The sequence below is a fragment of the Ochlerotatus camptorhynchus genome, unplaced genomic scaffold (genome assembly GCF_037179485.1).
Source record: "Ochlerotatus camptorhynchus isolate MF236.1 unplaced genomic scaffold, CSIRO-AGI_Acam_v1.1 ptg000001l, whole genome shotgun sequence".
NCBI lineage: Eukaryota > Metazoa > Arthropoda > Insecta > Diptera > Culicidae > Ochlerotatus > Ochlerotatus camptorhynchus.
The window spans coordinates 205,461-220,919 of record NW_027040493.1 but is presented as its reverse complement, the minus strand read 5'-3'; the positions used below and the strand labels follow the sequence as shown (position 1 = coordinate 220,919).

The 15,459-nt window shown below is 37.5% G+C and overlaps 1 protein-coding gene across 1 annotated transcript in view; it reads left to right on the top strand.

The window, feature by feature from the left end:
* LOC135697651 (uncharacterized) overlaps positions 1-14,086 on the top strand; it is a 38,685-nt gene extending 24,599 nt beyond the window's left edge. The window contains exons 6-9 of the mRNA XM_065217786.1: positions 576-593; positions 9,358-9,383; positions 13,846-13,929; positions 14,018-14,086. Coding sequence (XP_065073858.1) covers positions 576-593; positions 9,358-9,383; positions 13,846-13,929; positions 14,018-14,086 — 197 coding nt within the window. The remainder of the gene's footprint in view (positions 1-575; positions 594-9,357; positions 9,384-13,845; positions 13,930-14,017) is intronic.
* The last annotated feature ends 1,373 nt before the right edge of the window (positions 14,087-15,459 follow it).

Here is a 15,459-nt window from a genome sequence, read left to right as displayed (position 1 = left end):
TGTATGTACCATTTTTTTCGTTAAACTTTTTTTATATGTTTGGAGCCAATTTCATCAACCTTTGATTTCATTTTGGATTCGTAGGAGGAAAAATACGACCCCGCCAATTAGGAGTTAAATGCATACATTTTGAAGTCCAAAGAGAAGCAGCATCATTTTGCAAGTGTCCCGGTTTATGCGGAAATTATACAGTGTTTTGAGCTGACCATCGTTCCGTTCGCAAGAATTTCGCAAGCAGAACGATAAATCCAATCGAGTGCTTATTGATACCTGTAATATCCAAGGACTCTATCCTCCATATGCTTCTCAGCTGCGGCCAAGGCTGCGGGCAATTGAAAATGTTTTGAGCAAAAGATCTACTCCAATTATTTTGCACTAAAAACGTGGAAAGATTGATCGAAAGGCAAAGGAAGGGCGTTCCTAGCAAAAAAATTTCGATCACTATGGCTAAGGTCCCAACCTGGGGCTCCAAGTTAGCTATCTCAAAGTTAACAGGAACGGCTATTAGAGATTCAGCTAAAAATCTCTCAAATAAAAGAAAAAAAGGAACGGCTATGTTTTCTAGCAACAATAAGCACTATTTACAAATGAAAGTAATCGTTTGGATCTATTTTACATAGGATAAGTGTACCAGTATTGGCACTAGTGGTCCAATTTTTGGCCCTAGGGCCATATTTGCGCAGATTTCTGCCAAAACATATGTTCTTACCTTGTATCGAAACAAATTTAGGAAGAATGATAAAATGTGAAATTTAAGATATGGTCAATTCGACGACCACTAGGGCCTAAAACTGGTACACATACCCTAGTTATGTTTCTAGATCTCTTAGAAAAATATCAACTTTTTATAAATGTCAACAGAATATTTCATGACACTCATAAGTTGACTTACTAATAGCACAGTGAACAATATTATTCATATAAAATGTTTTGTTGGGGAACGGAGTACTCACTTCGATAGCACTGGCGATGTTCCTCCAACACTCGAACCTATCCGTGACCTTGCCAAGGTGATTGGGGTATGCCTGCTGCTAACCAGTATGTTTGGGCTATGGAATCCTTCCAAAGGATTTGGTTTCAGGAAATCCAACAAAATAACACACACTCGCGGTTACACTAAACACTAACTACAATCTCTACATTTATTATCTGTTTAATATAACATTTATTCGTTTAAAACTAAACGTACGTTATTTAATTATACTACGCGTGAGGTCTACCGCCGTGTTTGACCTGGGATGTACGAACAACCAACTGACGAGCTCTTTCACGAACGATCATCATCCAGCCTGGGATCGCCGCTTGCGATGATCTTCGATCGGTCCTCTCCTGCCGTTATCCTCTCCAGCCGAAATTCACCACTGCAGTAGATATCGGGCATATCGGGTGACGTCATGGATGATGCTCTTGCGAGAGTTTTGATCTCCCACTCGTGATCTTCGTCGGTGCGCCATCCCATCTATTGCAGCAAACGAACAGCCAAGGAATACAAAACAATGACCACACAGTTGTATGGTCCGGTTGTATTGTACTGATTTTGGATGCTGGACCAGGGTTGTAGTTTCGGGTGGTTGTATACTCGAACATGTTTAATTACACCTATTCAACGCAAACATAAAATCTTCAAATTGTTTCCATTCAATCATATTCAATAATCGCAATTTACGCAATGAATCGAATGGAATTCAATCAGGTCAAAGAGACTAAGAAATATTGCATCAGTAAATATGCAATATTACTGGTTAATAACGCACATGATTGGCTTCTGACCGGCTTGAAAATGCTAGTTAAAAAAAACCTTTGATAAGCCCCCTGTAGAGCTGGTCGAAAAATCCGCATTATCCGATGTCAATCATACAAGGTCTGTAACAGCAGGCAGCTTGCTGGTGTTAGAAGCAGAAATGTTGTAAACATTGCTGCGCAGGCGAATGACTCTTAGGTGAAATACAAACACCACCTTCCATATTCAACTGTGCAATACCATAAGTCAGTTGGGCCAGACCTTGCATGATTGACATCGCGCATTACCCTGACAATTTCCATTCGCCTTCACTCTATATCTCTTTACTCTTATGGTAAAATCCCATCCGCAATCGTCAGTCTGTGCGTGAAACTTGGTGGACATTTCCTTACCTTTTCACTCCTATGAAAATCGCATAAGATACTATCAAGTTTTGTGTGAAGAGATGGTGGCTCGCTGGTTCTATGGTGGAGTAAAGAGAAAAGACAAAGTCCGCTAGATTTCATGCACATATTTTCAGATGCTTATGGGATTGTACTAATGAGTAAAGAGTTGCAGGGTCGTCGTCAACGTCAATGCTTCCTGAGCATGCAACCATATGTCTGCTTTTCTTTCATAAGAGCGAATGTCGCAAACGTAAACTTTTTCTGCGAATTTCCCGAGAATGAAAAACCGCACATGTCAACTAAGGGGATACGTAGACAGTTTTTTGGGATTCTTGACCCCCCCTCCCTCTGCGTAGACAATTGTCCATACAATTTTTTTTTAAATTTGTATGGGCTGTGAATAATTGTCAACTCCCCCCTCCTAATCTGTCTACGTAGTTTATGAACAGCCCCTAAACGTAAACTGTGTAGAGAAAGACTCCCCCTATCCGATGGAATTGGTGGCTTACATGGAATGACTTCGAACTACAAGAAATATCCGAAAGAAGCCATTGTTTACGTTTTCGACATTGGTCCTTATGAACACACAGTGTCGATATCACGACAATTTTGTTTTGACAGATCAATGGCCAACTATACCAGTTATACCACTGAGGCAACACAAAAAAGGGGTCAACTTTAAGAAAGTTATTTTGCATGCAGTTCCACATATGTTATGTGATTGAGGTTATGATATCATATCATACTAAAATGGCAAGCTTTGATCAATGAAATCAGGTTTTAGTGTATCTGATGACATATGGGCCCCAAGCAACACAATTTGTCATAAACGGGTTTACATAACTTATTTATGACAATATCAGCGGTAAACATTTACGTCTAGTCACTTATATACAACTTATTTATACCGAAAAAAGCGCAAGAGGTGGGATCTATATATAACATATGCTTGACTTGCGCAACTTATTTATGACTATAACGCAACCTAGTGTTTTGGACATGTTGTAAATTAATTTCATCCTTCCTACGAATGGAATTTGTTTATCATCAATTTACACAACTTATTCTTCTGAGGAATTTTATCGTGCGGATAAAGTGCCTAAACTGAGATTCCGTACTGCAAACATTTATGCGGTTGCAAATTTATGGTAAATATATACATTCTACTTCTAAAAAACTCATTGGCTCTTAGAAAAAGCTTAATATAATAAATTGAATTGCATAAAAAATCCTGGATAAAATTTCCCAACTTTGCAAACAAACAAAAACAAACAGAATATCAACTTTCTTTTTTAATTATCTTACTATTCTCTTTTACAAAACGTACATGTGATGTTGAAAGCATAAATTAAATGTTTTCTTATTGATTCATTGGTCAGCCATATTGTAGTGCAGTTTGTAGAATGCATTGAGAAATTTCATAATTGTTATCAAAACATGCTTATAACACGAAAAACAAGAACATTACTTGTATCGTATATTGAAGTTATAATTAGGTATGGCAACTCTCAATTGCCTATTTATAACACTTTTATAACTGATTGTTTTTGATGAAAACCTGCTAGCTTTATATACAACATGTTTTCATGTGTCATTTTTGGAAACATGAGGACAACTGAAATATAACTTATTAATAACATGTTATACATAAGTTATATCTCAGATGTATTCATGTTTCTAATAATGACATATGAAAACATGTTGTACATAAGTCTAGCCAGTTTCCACCAAATACAATCAGTTATAAATGTGTTTTAAACTGGTAATTGAGACATGCAATATTGAATTATAACTTCAAGATAACAAGTGCTTGTCAGAAAGGTTGAATACTTCACAAGCAACAATACAACGCGTCTAAACAGGATGTTTTAAAAGCAATTAATATATAACTTATTTACAACTGGATTTTTTTTAATTTTTCATGCAAGATGTTGCAAGTGTTACTTGGGGTACATTGGCATCGGTTCTGGGAAATCCGTGGAACTCAGTTTTATACCCCACAGTAACATTCGCGGTATAATTATCATGTTGCATATCAAATCATGTTAGCATGATAAGATAAGCACAGACAAACAGACATAAAACTCGCAAGTTGCTCATGGAACAAGCATTTAACGGTCAATGTAAAAATATCGTAGTTGGTAGTACCACCACCTGTGGCACCCACAGTCAATTCCCTTGCGTTTGACGTTTACACACTACCGCCACATGTTCAGCGTACTACCCACCACAGTGTACTCCACAGATGGTGGTAATGTTTTAGCGGCGATGTTTTACAGTGAGAAATATTCAATGTGTTATGTCTGTTTGTCTGTGACATAAGGTCAATAAAGATTATTTGTGGTGATTCCTTTGGCATATGGTGACATTGGCAACGGTTCTGAGATTCCGGAATTCCATTTCATGGATTCCGCAATACGATACGGCAAGGTATGATCATATTCATGAAAACCATATCATGTGATGGTTCCAATCACGACAAAAAAGAAGATATGCTTAATCAAAAAAGTTTGAGATGAATTCTGTGACACATGGCCACATTGACATCGATTCCTGTGATCCTGAAACCCAGTTTTTTAGTAATTTTAAAGTAACGGTCTTAGCTGCCCCGTAACGTGGGTAGATCACCTTTTCGTGGTACGTTACGGGATGTAAGATCTACCACCGATTCCTAGTCCTGACTACTTCAAATTAGGGGAACAATATTTTTCAGTAATCAAAGGAACACATTTTAGTCCTTGTTACTTTTTACGCCTTGTTGATAGTGACAAGACTCAGCTTTGTCTACCGAGGATGATCTTGAAACAAGGAAAAAAAAATGAGTTAGTTAGTCTACATCTATGTGATTCCTAATCTTCTATTCGTTGTCAGTTGATGCATGGTCATTATCGGTGTCATTGTTTAATTTTGTTGCTAAGGAATCCAATTTTGACTGAAAAAGGGGCGCTTTGGAAGGTGTTCAACACTCCGAAAGGTACACAGCAAAAACATAATGTTGATGCACTTCAATCGTGTCAAAAATATGGTGTAATATAACTTGCCAAAAAGGACAAAATTAACATTAATACAGTGCATAAACTGAAATTACACTGCTTTTACTGCATTTGTTTATTTTTGTGGCCATAAAAAAATACATGAGCTTTTTGACATGATTGAACTGCATCCTCTTCTATTGGATGTAATATTAAAATTTATTTTTTGCTGTGTACAGCCTCAAGCTGTGTTTAAAAAATGTTATACGATATGAGGAAATCTTTACTCAGCCTCTATACAATCAAATCTGGCGAACTTAGATGGCGTTTATTGGGACGGTTGGGACAAGCTCTTATTGCACATCCATTTACTCTTCTATACAGCTGTTTAGTTGTGTGTGTGAACTTGAAAGGCGCTTTTTCAAAAAGTTGTCCAATAATCACTACACAGCTTTCTCTTGAAGCCGAGTTAAATATTGTTTACGCAATTCTTTAGATGGAGGATTTTATTGAGTTTATTTTGCTATGAATCAAATTAATCGAAATTAGTTACAAGCACACCACTAAATTAAGCACCGGAACCTGGAATCGAGCTCGAGACGACCGCATTGGCAAACCTTGACACCACAGACAAACAGACGTAACACTTTGAAAAAGTTTCTCTTGAAAACATAGTATCTCAAAACATAGGACCTCAGTAGCGACATCTCTCTGGCTTCTCGCGGAAAACAAGATTGCTCGCTAACTCGCAAACAATATTGCATAAAAGTTCTATAGAATGTATAGAAACGTCAATGTGATCCGATGCCAGCGCTGCGGCGAGTAGTTCGCGAAACTGATAATATTTAAATCAACCGTTAAATGCGTGAACGAAGATACACAATGAAGTGTAACGTCTGTTTGTCTGTGTTGACACCATCAACTGTGCTACGCCAACACTTTGAACTGATGTAAAAAAAAATTAACATGCCGTTCTACAATCATAAAATCGCTGAGTAGAGGCTTTATAATAGTGTGAATCACTTTTCTCGACTAGTTATTTCAGCTTTGTAAAAGAGCAGACTAAAAGCTGTGAAACTGCACTCGTCTAAAAATAAACCTATAAACTGTAAAAATATTTCCAAAGTAGGCCTAATACAGTTTATTAGCAGAGTACAGGTTGTTTAATTGTTATGTTATTCAGCAAGAGTGGTTGGTTGTGTAGAAGCCATCAAATGAGTAACATTCCAAGTAGCATTGCAAGTTTTATGGAGGTTTCGAAGCATGCTACAAGTCTAAATCATGGTCTACAGAACCCTTATAAAACCTAAATTGTTACTTGGGATATTCACTTTATTAGCTTTGTTTTGCAGCTACAAGTTGAAAGTTGATTAGCATGTGTATAAAAGTGTCATTAACACTCCGAACACGATGCCTCCGGTAAAATGTGTAACGGAAAACTTGCTATGTTTGTAAAATCATAACTCAGCCATTTATTGACAAATTTCAACTCTATTGCTGCCATTTGAAACTTCAAACTTTAAAGATTTATTCGGTATCAATCAATTTAAAATCTATTGATGAATTGCTGAGCAATGATTTTTCAAACATAGCCAATTTACCGTTACACATTTTACCGGAGGCATCGTGTTCGGAGTGTTAACGTTTATTTGCTGTTGTTATTCAGTATGACTGACAAATTGAATAATGTTTGTGAAAAAGTTCACAGTTCTAAAAAGTAGTGTAAATTTCTGTTCAATATGATGCACATAAATGGAGCGTCACATATCATATAAGTTTACATTATATATCTTGTACAGTTATTAGACATTTCATGCAATGTAGTAAATATTGTATACAAAAGCCCATTGTTGTAAACAACATTGTTTACAAGTTGCTCGGTTGCGTGAAATGAAATACAAGTTAACGTGAATGAATGTTTACATCACTATTAAAATTCAGAATTTTTATCTGTGTGTTTAAAAGGTGCAAAAAGTCCCAAGCCGGAGTGAAAAGCAAAACACCCAACTAACATTTTCAGCTTTATAAGCCAACTTTCACAGCGTTGTGCTGTAAAGTAGCCGAAAAAATCTGCAGATACAGCTACAAGCAGAAGCTAGCAAAATAGTTTTGGAAAACGTTTACTGGGTTTTTGTAGACAATATTTGCTACATTGCATGAAATGTGTCCGCACTTTATATGATATATAATGTAAACGTATATGATATGTGACGCTCCATTTATGTGCATAATATTGAACAGAAATTTACACTACTTTTTCGAACTGTGCATGTAATCCAGCACGCTTCACGGTTTTTCTGCACAAAACCGACTGACATCTTGGACTTTTTAGTGACATCTCGAATTGACATGTTTGGACTGTTCTTCATTGATCTTACACAGTTCGAAAAAGTAGTGTAAATTTCTGTTCAGTATGATGCACATAAATGGAGCGTCACATATCATACAATTTTACATTATATATCATGTAAAGTTCTGAGGCATTTCATGCAATGTAGCAAATATTTTATACAAAAGCCCATTGTTGCAAATAACATTGTTTACAAGTTGCTTGGTTGCGTGAAATGAAACACAAATTAACGTGAATGAATGTTTACATCACTATTAAAATTCAGAAATTTTATCTGTGTACTCAAATTTTCAGGTTTTTTACTTATACTCACTTCCCAATCACCCTGGTTTAAAAAATAATAATCGAGAAGTGAACTGCTGCTCTAAGTTCCATCAGAGGATGTTCCTGAAATATACAGTAAAACAGCACGTAATGTTGTGAACAACTTTATTGACAGTTGTCCAACAGTGCTTCCATTTTATTTAATGATCAATCAAATTAATACGAGATTGTGCCGATGGATGTGCCCAAGCAGTGCCAAAACTTTACTTTAACGCCCAAGCAGTGCCAAAACTTTACTTTAACGCCCATTCCCGTCCTTCTTCCGGGTACTTAGACGCTCCTTGAAAGTTCTTATTATTATGGATTTTGATTGTAAGTGCACAATATTTTTTCTCGGACGAAATGACAGGAACTATTGTATGAAAGACTGCGAAACTTGACAGATGTGAACAATATACTATGAATAAGATATACAAGTTCGAAAAAGTAGTGTAAATTTCTGTTCAATATGATGCACATAAATGGAGCGTCACATATCATATAAGTTTACATTATATATCATGTAAAGTTCTGAGACATTTCATGCAATGTAGCAAATATTGTATACAAAACTCCATTATTGTAAACAAATTGTTTACAAGTAGCTCGGTTGCGTGAAATGAAATACAAGTTTACGTGAATCAATGTTTACATCACTATTAAAATTCTGAATTTTTATCTGTGTACTCAAATTTTCAGGTTTTTTACTTATACTCACTTCCCAATCACCCTGGTTTAAAAAATAATAATCGAGAAGTGAACTGCTGCTCTAAGTTCCATCAGAGGATGTTCCTGAAATATACAGTAAAACAGCACGTAATGTTGTGAACAACTTTATTGACAGTTGTCCAACAGTGCTTCCATTTTATTTAATGATCAATCAAATTAATACGAGATTGTGCCGATGGATGTGCCCAAGCAGTGCCAAAACTACGTTTGGCACACTGTGCTAAGTGACTTACCCCTTGATACTATTCCTTATATTTAAAAAAAAGCGAAACGAAAAATTCGTCGCGAATTCTCGAACTTTTCACTTAATAAGACCAATCAATTTTTCATCTGAGCTGCCGTTTTGATGACTGTACCTTTTACCTTCAGCTTCTGAACTAGGGACAATTGGGCGGATTGAGAGTTTTCGAAACAATCTGGACTCCATTGTCATTGAACCATTGTTGTACTTCCCGGCTGTTGTGATAATTCGCAAGTTCCAGACTGGATGAAGGGCAGAATTTGTTTCTGGAGACATTCGGTTATGTAAACCAACGATTTCATCATTTTTTCAGCGACGAAAACCTTTGTCTTCTAGCAGCAGCTGAAAATTCCCTGCCAGATCATATATTTGCGGACGAATTTATCAGGTTAGGTTAGGTTTCATCATCCATAAGTATGCACCCACCGGACTTGATCAGCAGGTTGTCATACAGCTTTCGAGCACGGGTTGTAGCTACGGTATTCTGCTTGGGTAATCGATTTGGTTGCCTACTGGTGCGGTATGCGGTAGCGAATTCGCTGCAGTGTATTACGGGCGGCATCATACTTTTTACTAAAATCGCTATCGGACATACTTGGGTTGCTTCTGATGGACCTCACGACCTTTCCATGGAGCTGATGACATTGGCAGTTCCACTCCGGCGTTTGCTTTGAGGCTTCCGATTAGTACGTTTTGAGCAGGCGCCATACGGTGTTTCTAGGAAAATGTTACGCTACATTTATGTGCATCGTATTGAACATAAATTTAAAACTATTTTTTCGAACTGTGTGATACAAAATTTTGGTTCCAAATCCGGTCCTGATTAACCTTGCAAAATTTAAACTCAATTGGTAAGAAACTGACTAGTCACAAATCATGTGAAGTTAATATGGAAATTACGATGGGAAAGTCAAGCTTTTTGTTCACTGTCTTCTTGCCTTTTTTTATATTGCGCTGTTGAAAAGTTCGATAGCTATTTTTAAAGGGTGATACGGTCAAAATTTGGTCAAGGGAAAACGCGTGTAAATCGGTGAAATCGTTTATTTAAAAAATCAAATTAAATTTCTTTTTCAAGTTCAATTAGTATAAAATTCAGGAAAAATATTCAGTTAGGCTTCCGCTTTTCCAAATCCGAATTGCCGGGCCTTACGCTTGACCCCTGCCATCAGATTTTGTACAGCCACCTTGTCCACCTTCTTCGCCGCAGAAAGCCAGTTTGCCTTGAACTGCTGCTCGCCCTTAGCAGTTTTTTTGGTCTTCTTTAGGTTCCGCTTGACAATAGCCCAGTATTTCTCAATTGGGCGGAGCTCTGGCGTGTTGGGAGGGTTCTTGTCCTTGGGAACCACCTGCACGTTGTTGGCGGCGTACCACTCCATGGCCTTTTTACTGTAATGGCAAGATGCCAAATCCGGCCAAAACAGTACGGAACAACCGTGTTTCTTCAGGAAAGGCAGCAGACGTTTATTCAAACACTCTTTCACGTAAATTTCTTGGTTGACAGTCCCGGAAGCTATGAAAATGCTGCTTTTCAAGCCACAGGTACAGATGGCTTGCCAAACCAGATATTTCTTTGCGAACTTTGACAGTTTCATGTGCTTGAAAACATCTGCTACCTTTCCCCTTCCTTTTGCCGTATAAAACTCCTGTCCCGGAAGCTGCTTGTAGTCGGCTTTGACGTAGGTTTCGTCGTCCATTACCACGCAGTCAAACTTCGTCAGCATCGTCGTGTACAGCCTCCGGGATCGCGCTTTGGCCGTCGTATTTTGTTTATCATCGCGATTTGGAGTCACTATCTTCTTGTAAGTCGATAGTCCGGCTCGTTTTTTGGCTCGATGCACGGTTGTAGACGATACACCCAGCTTATTTGCGGCATCTCAGAGAGAGAGGTTAGGGTTTCGCTTGAAACTACCGGCAACTCTCTTTGTCGTCTCAGCGGCTTCCGGTTTTCGATTTCCCCCCGATCCAGACTTCCTGGCTGTCGACAAACGTTCCCCAAACACTTTAATTACATTTGTAACGGTTGATTTGGCAACTTTTAGCGATTTTGCCAACTTTGCATGCTCGGATTTTCGCGATGCGCGAGCAAAATTTTGATACGCTGCTCTTCTTGCTTGGACGGCATTTTGACAACTGAAGAGTGAATTCCAAAATCAAAATAGGAGCAACATTCTACACACACACACCTTCAAAATGAGGGGTGTTCAGGTTTTTTAAATGCAAAATTGAAAGAAATACGTCAAGTTGATATTGACCAAATTTTGACCGTATCACCCTTTATGGAAAACTTTCTCAGCTACAAATTTGTCAGCCAGACGTTAGATTAAATAGTTATTTATTGTTTAAGAGATTGACAATCTAATGGCATGAGCAAGCAGCTGTTTTGTGGGCAACACTGTATTCTGCAATGTGAGTAGTAGTAGCCATGATTGTTGTGCTCTATTCTACGCGCCGAAAACACCAATGTTGCCTAATGAACAGACATTACTGACTTGAAACATTAATAACTGTTGTTCCTTACATTTAATCGAAAAGTTGTCTTGGTCAAAGTTGTAGTTGAGAAAATATACTACAAGTATAGCTATCATTTTCAAAAGCAGAGTAAAATGGTGAATTCAAGCTGAACATTGCATTAAATCCTAAGTAACATTGACAAATTCTCTTCTTCGACTTTCTCTTTGTATTCCTACGGCCATGAAAAATATAAAATTGAGCTCTTTGATTTCAAATTTCCATAAATTATTTTTCCGGTTAACTGTTTGCCCATACCACAAAAAGTATCCTAAATTTGGAATATCTAGGCAATAAAAAATCCTTGATATGTTTTCCGTCGATCTTGTTTTCCGTACTGACTACCAATGCTACCGACGCCAGGGAGGCAGCTCCTACACCTGGACCCTATCGATCTAACAACTCAAAGACCGGTGACCAACGGCTTTACTTCCCTTCCGAAGGAATGCGTGATCAGAGATTGTATGCCTCAGAAAATCCCGGCAAAACGACTGGGATTGAACCCAGGCCTTTAGGGGTGAGAGGCAATCTTGCTTACCACTACACCATCGGCGCTGCTTAGTTAAAAAAATGTAACCGTTAAAAAAATCATAGGTGCAATTGACGAATGCAGGAAAAAGACTGACTATCGAACAGTACATTCGAAGTCACGTTCCATGCGTCAAACTGGTGACGCATATCCTGGTATTTTCAGCACACATATCGATAAAAGAAGCTTTTATGTAGCATCTAATACGACAAACACAACAAGAAACGGTTATGTGCTCAAGTTATTAACGAAAGAGAAAGTCGACGAAGAAAATCGATCAATGTTACTTAGGACCTAATGTAATATTCAGCTTGAATTATGAGATAGAGATGAACAAAAAATTTGGTTTTCCCCATGGTATTTTCCACATAAACTTAATAACGTTTGTGCCAAGTCTGTTTCTGAATAAATTAATTCAACTTTTGGGAGGCTAATCAGGACCCAATTTGGAACCGTTTGAGCACCGTGGAGCGAAAGTTTCAAATTTTGCATAAGTCTAATGTGCATGATTTTTTTATACGCTACTTTTGCATGGGGGCTGTCTCCAAAACAAGAGCGTTTTATGAACAGAAAAAATTCACTGTTATTGGCATTGTTGTTTTCAATGAATAGGCGTCAAAAGCTTGTTCCATTATTAACTGCAACTTGGAAAGGCTTGCTGGGGGAACGCCCGAAGCCGGAAACGTTCAGAGCTATCGTAAACGAAAATCTAGGCAAACATTATGACAAGCAGAAAGCTGCAGTAAACACAAACAACAACTGTTAAACGTCATTAAGCGGATGCGTTAAAGTAACACTGTTATTTTTTTTTTCTTTGTACATTCCGATTGACAGTAAATATCATTAATATTTATACTAAAAACTATAATCACTACCAATTTGAGTATTTTTACACCAAATAATACTTCAGATCAAGTTGTACTTCCCCTAGGACTTCTCTTTTTGAAAGGTATCCAGCAAGGTTGCAAAGACTCATTTCAGCTAAAATAATGGTTTTTGGAATAATAAAACCAAAAGATGGTATGATGGCATGTTTTACTTGTAACTTACAAGAAGAGGTTACAAAGTATGCGTTGGAAACATAAAACCTGTAAATTTTGCTTTCTATGAGTCACAATCAGCGATTTGCTGATCGCTGAGTGAGTGAGTGAGTGAGTGAGTGAGTGAGTGAGTTTGTGAAAAATCGCTGATTGTGACTCTCATGAAGTGAAATAAACAGGTTTAATATGTCAAACACATTCTTTGCAACCTCTTCTTGTATCCTACCAATTCAAAATTTGATCATGGCATCTAATTATTTCGGGCATAACATTTGATAACGGCACAAAAGCATTTGTAAACAAACTTTCTAAGGCCCTTTACACGTGAACCAAAGTACGCCCACGCAAACCAACAACATCATCGGATAGATGCAACTATCACCTTTCCGAAAGTGGTATTGGTTTGCGTGAGCGTACTTTGGTTCACGTGTAAAGGGCCTTAGAAAGTTTGTTTACAAATGCTTTTGTGCCGTTATCAAATGTTATGCCTGATTTCATAATTTAGAAAAACATTGTTTTAGCTGAAATGAGTCTTTGCAACCTTGGTATCCAGTATGGAGATCCACATGTGTGTGTATAATATTCATTGTGATTTCAACTTCTTGTATTTCTACCGTAAACTCCGGAGAACTTTGAGATTAGGGCGTATTTGCTTTTGTAAACAAACACGACAATCACCGATTTTTCGCAAATTAAAGCTAAATCTAAAAAATTAACGACGCAAAAAGGTTGATAAATGATTGAGATTGAGTATCAAATTACGAGAAATCGGCGCTACATGTGTTTGCTACAAAATCAATTACGCCCAAACCTCAAAGTTCTCCGGAACTAAGGTTTTAACTTTCCTAAATTTATTCTAATAATCTGTCAATGTTTCAGATCTGCAAAACCAATCAACTGATGAACACCAAAATTTACAGAGCTACCGGAGGCATTGAAGCCTTTTCAACTGCGGTACTACCGTCACAGCTTGAACCTAAAATTTAATTGAATTGCATGTTTGGCAAACTGACACATTGTTTATTTCTCTTTTTTTATTGATACAGAATCCATCCTTTCGATTAAATTTGTTGGAACTGCACTTCAATTGCCTGGGCCTGTTCAATGTCGATTTATCTCTGTTTTATGGGGTAATTTAACGGAATTAATACCTTTCCTTGTCCCGAGTCCACCGAGCGAGCGGTGGAATTAATTTCGATGTGTTCTTCTTTTTTGCAGATGATTGGTGCCATGACTACCTATCTGATCATATTAATCCAATTTGGACACCTTGATTCGCTTCAATAAATTGGATTACCCAATATCGTAGGTTGCACGACTGGCACAATATGGCCAAAAGGCAAGGTGAATAATAAAAATAAAACCGTTTTGTAGTGCAGGTAGGTACCAACTGAACGTTAACACTCCGAACACGATGCATCCGGTAAATGAGTTATGGCAAACTTGCAATTTTAGCCCAGCCATTTGTTGACGAATTTTAAATCCATTGGCACCATTTCAAGCTACAGACTTTAAAGATTTTTTTAATTGCTGAGAAATGATCTATCAAATATTGCTAATTTGCCGTTACATATTTTGCCGGAGGCATCGTGTTCGAAGTGTTAAGAGAAGTTAAAAAACTGCAATTATTTGTTTCGCTCAAGTGATGGGGCCATGTGAATTTAATGGATATAACAATGTGTTTTTCGAAGTGTAGGTTTGCCTTTTTTATAATCCGAAAGCCTCAGGAAATGCGTCACCAGTTTGACGCATGGAACGTGACTTCGAATGTACTGTTCATATTCGATAATCAGTCCTTTTTCTGCATTCGTCAATTGCACCCGATTATTTTTTTTTAAACGGTTACATTTTTTTAATCCAGCGGCGCTTCGTGGTGTAGTGGTAAGCGTGATTGCCTCTCACCCCAAAAGGCCTGGGTTCAATCCCAGTCGGTGCCTCTGGGATTTTCTGAGGCATAAAATCTCTGATCACGCCTTCCGTCGGAAAAAAAAGTAAAGCCATTGGTCCCCGGTTATGAGTTGATGTGTCTATATGTAGAGTCCAGGTGTATGAGCTGCCTCCCTGGCGTCGCACAGTGGGGCAGCGAAGCCATTCGTGTGGCCAAAACCTCTAGCGCCGTTGGCTTTCTACAGCGATACAATGTTCTACAAAGTTGCTCAATATTAAAAGCGCCATCTTTTCAAAGTTTCATATTTGTTCATTTTTACACCACATAGGTGGTGCTCGAGTCTATCTTTTTAACGGACGCGTCGGTAGCATTGGTACTCAGTACGGAAAACAAATCAAGAAAATAAATTTACTGTCTAGATTTTCCAAATTTATGATACTTTTTGTGGTATGGGCAAAAAGGTAACCGGAAAAATAATGTATGGAGATTTGAATATAAAAATAAATCAAAGAGCTGAATTTTATATTTTTCATCAAACCAAAATGACGGTCGACACAAAAATAAAATATAGAAAAAAATAAACCTTTTGGAGGACGAATAAAAACGTTCCGAAAATTCATTAAATTTTGGGTGAAAAAAAATCGAGAGGTGTAAAAAACTTATATGACAAAAATGCCCTCTTTAATGCTTGGTTGAAAATTTTTCAATATATTGCCTTTAAAAAATGCTCATATCAGTGAAATTTTCTAGTTGGATACTTTTAGAACAACAA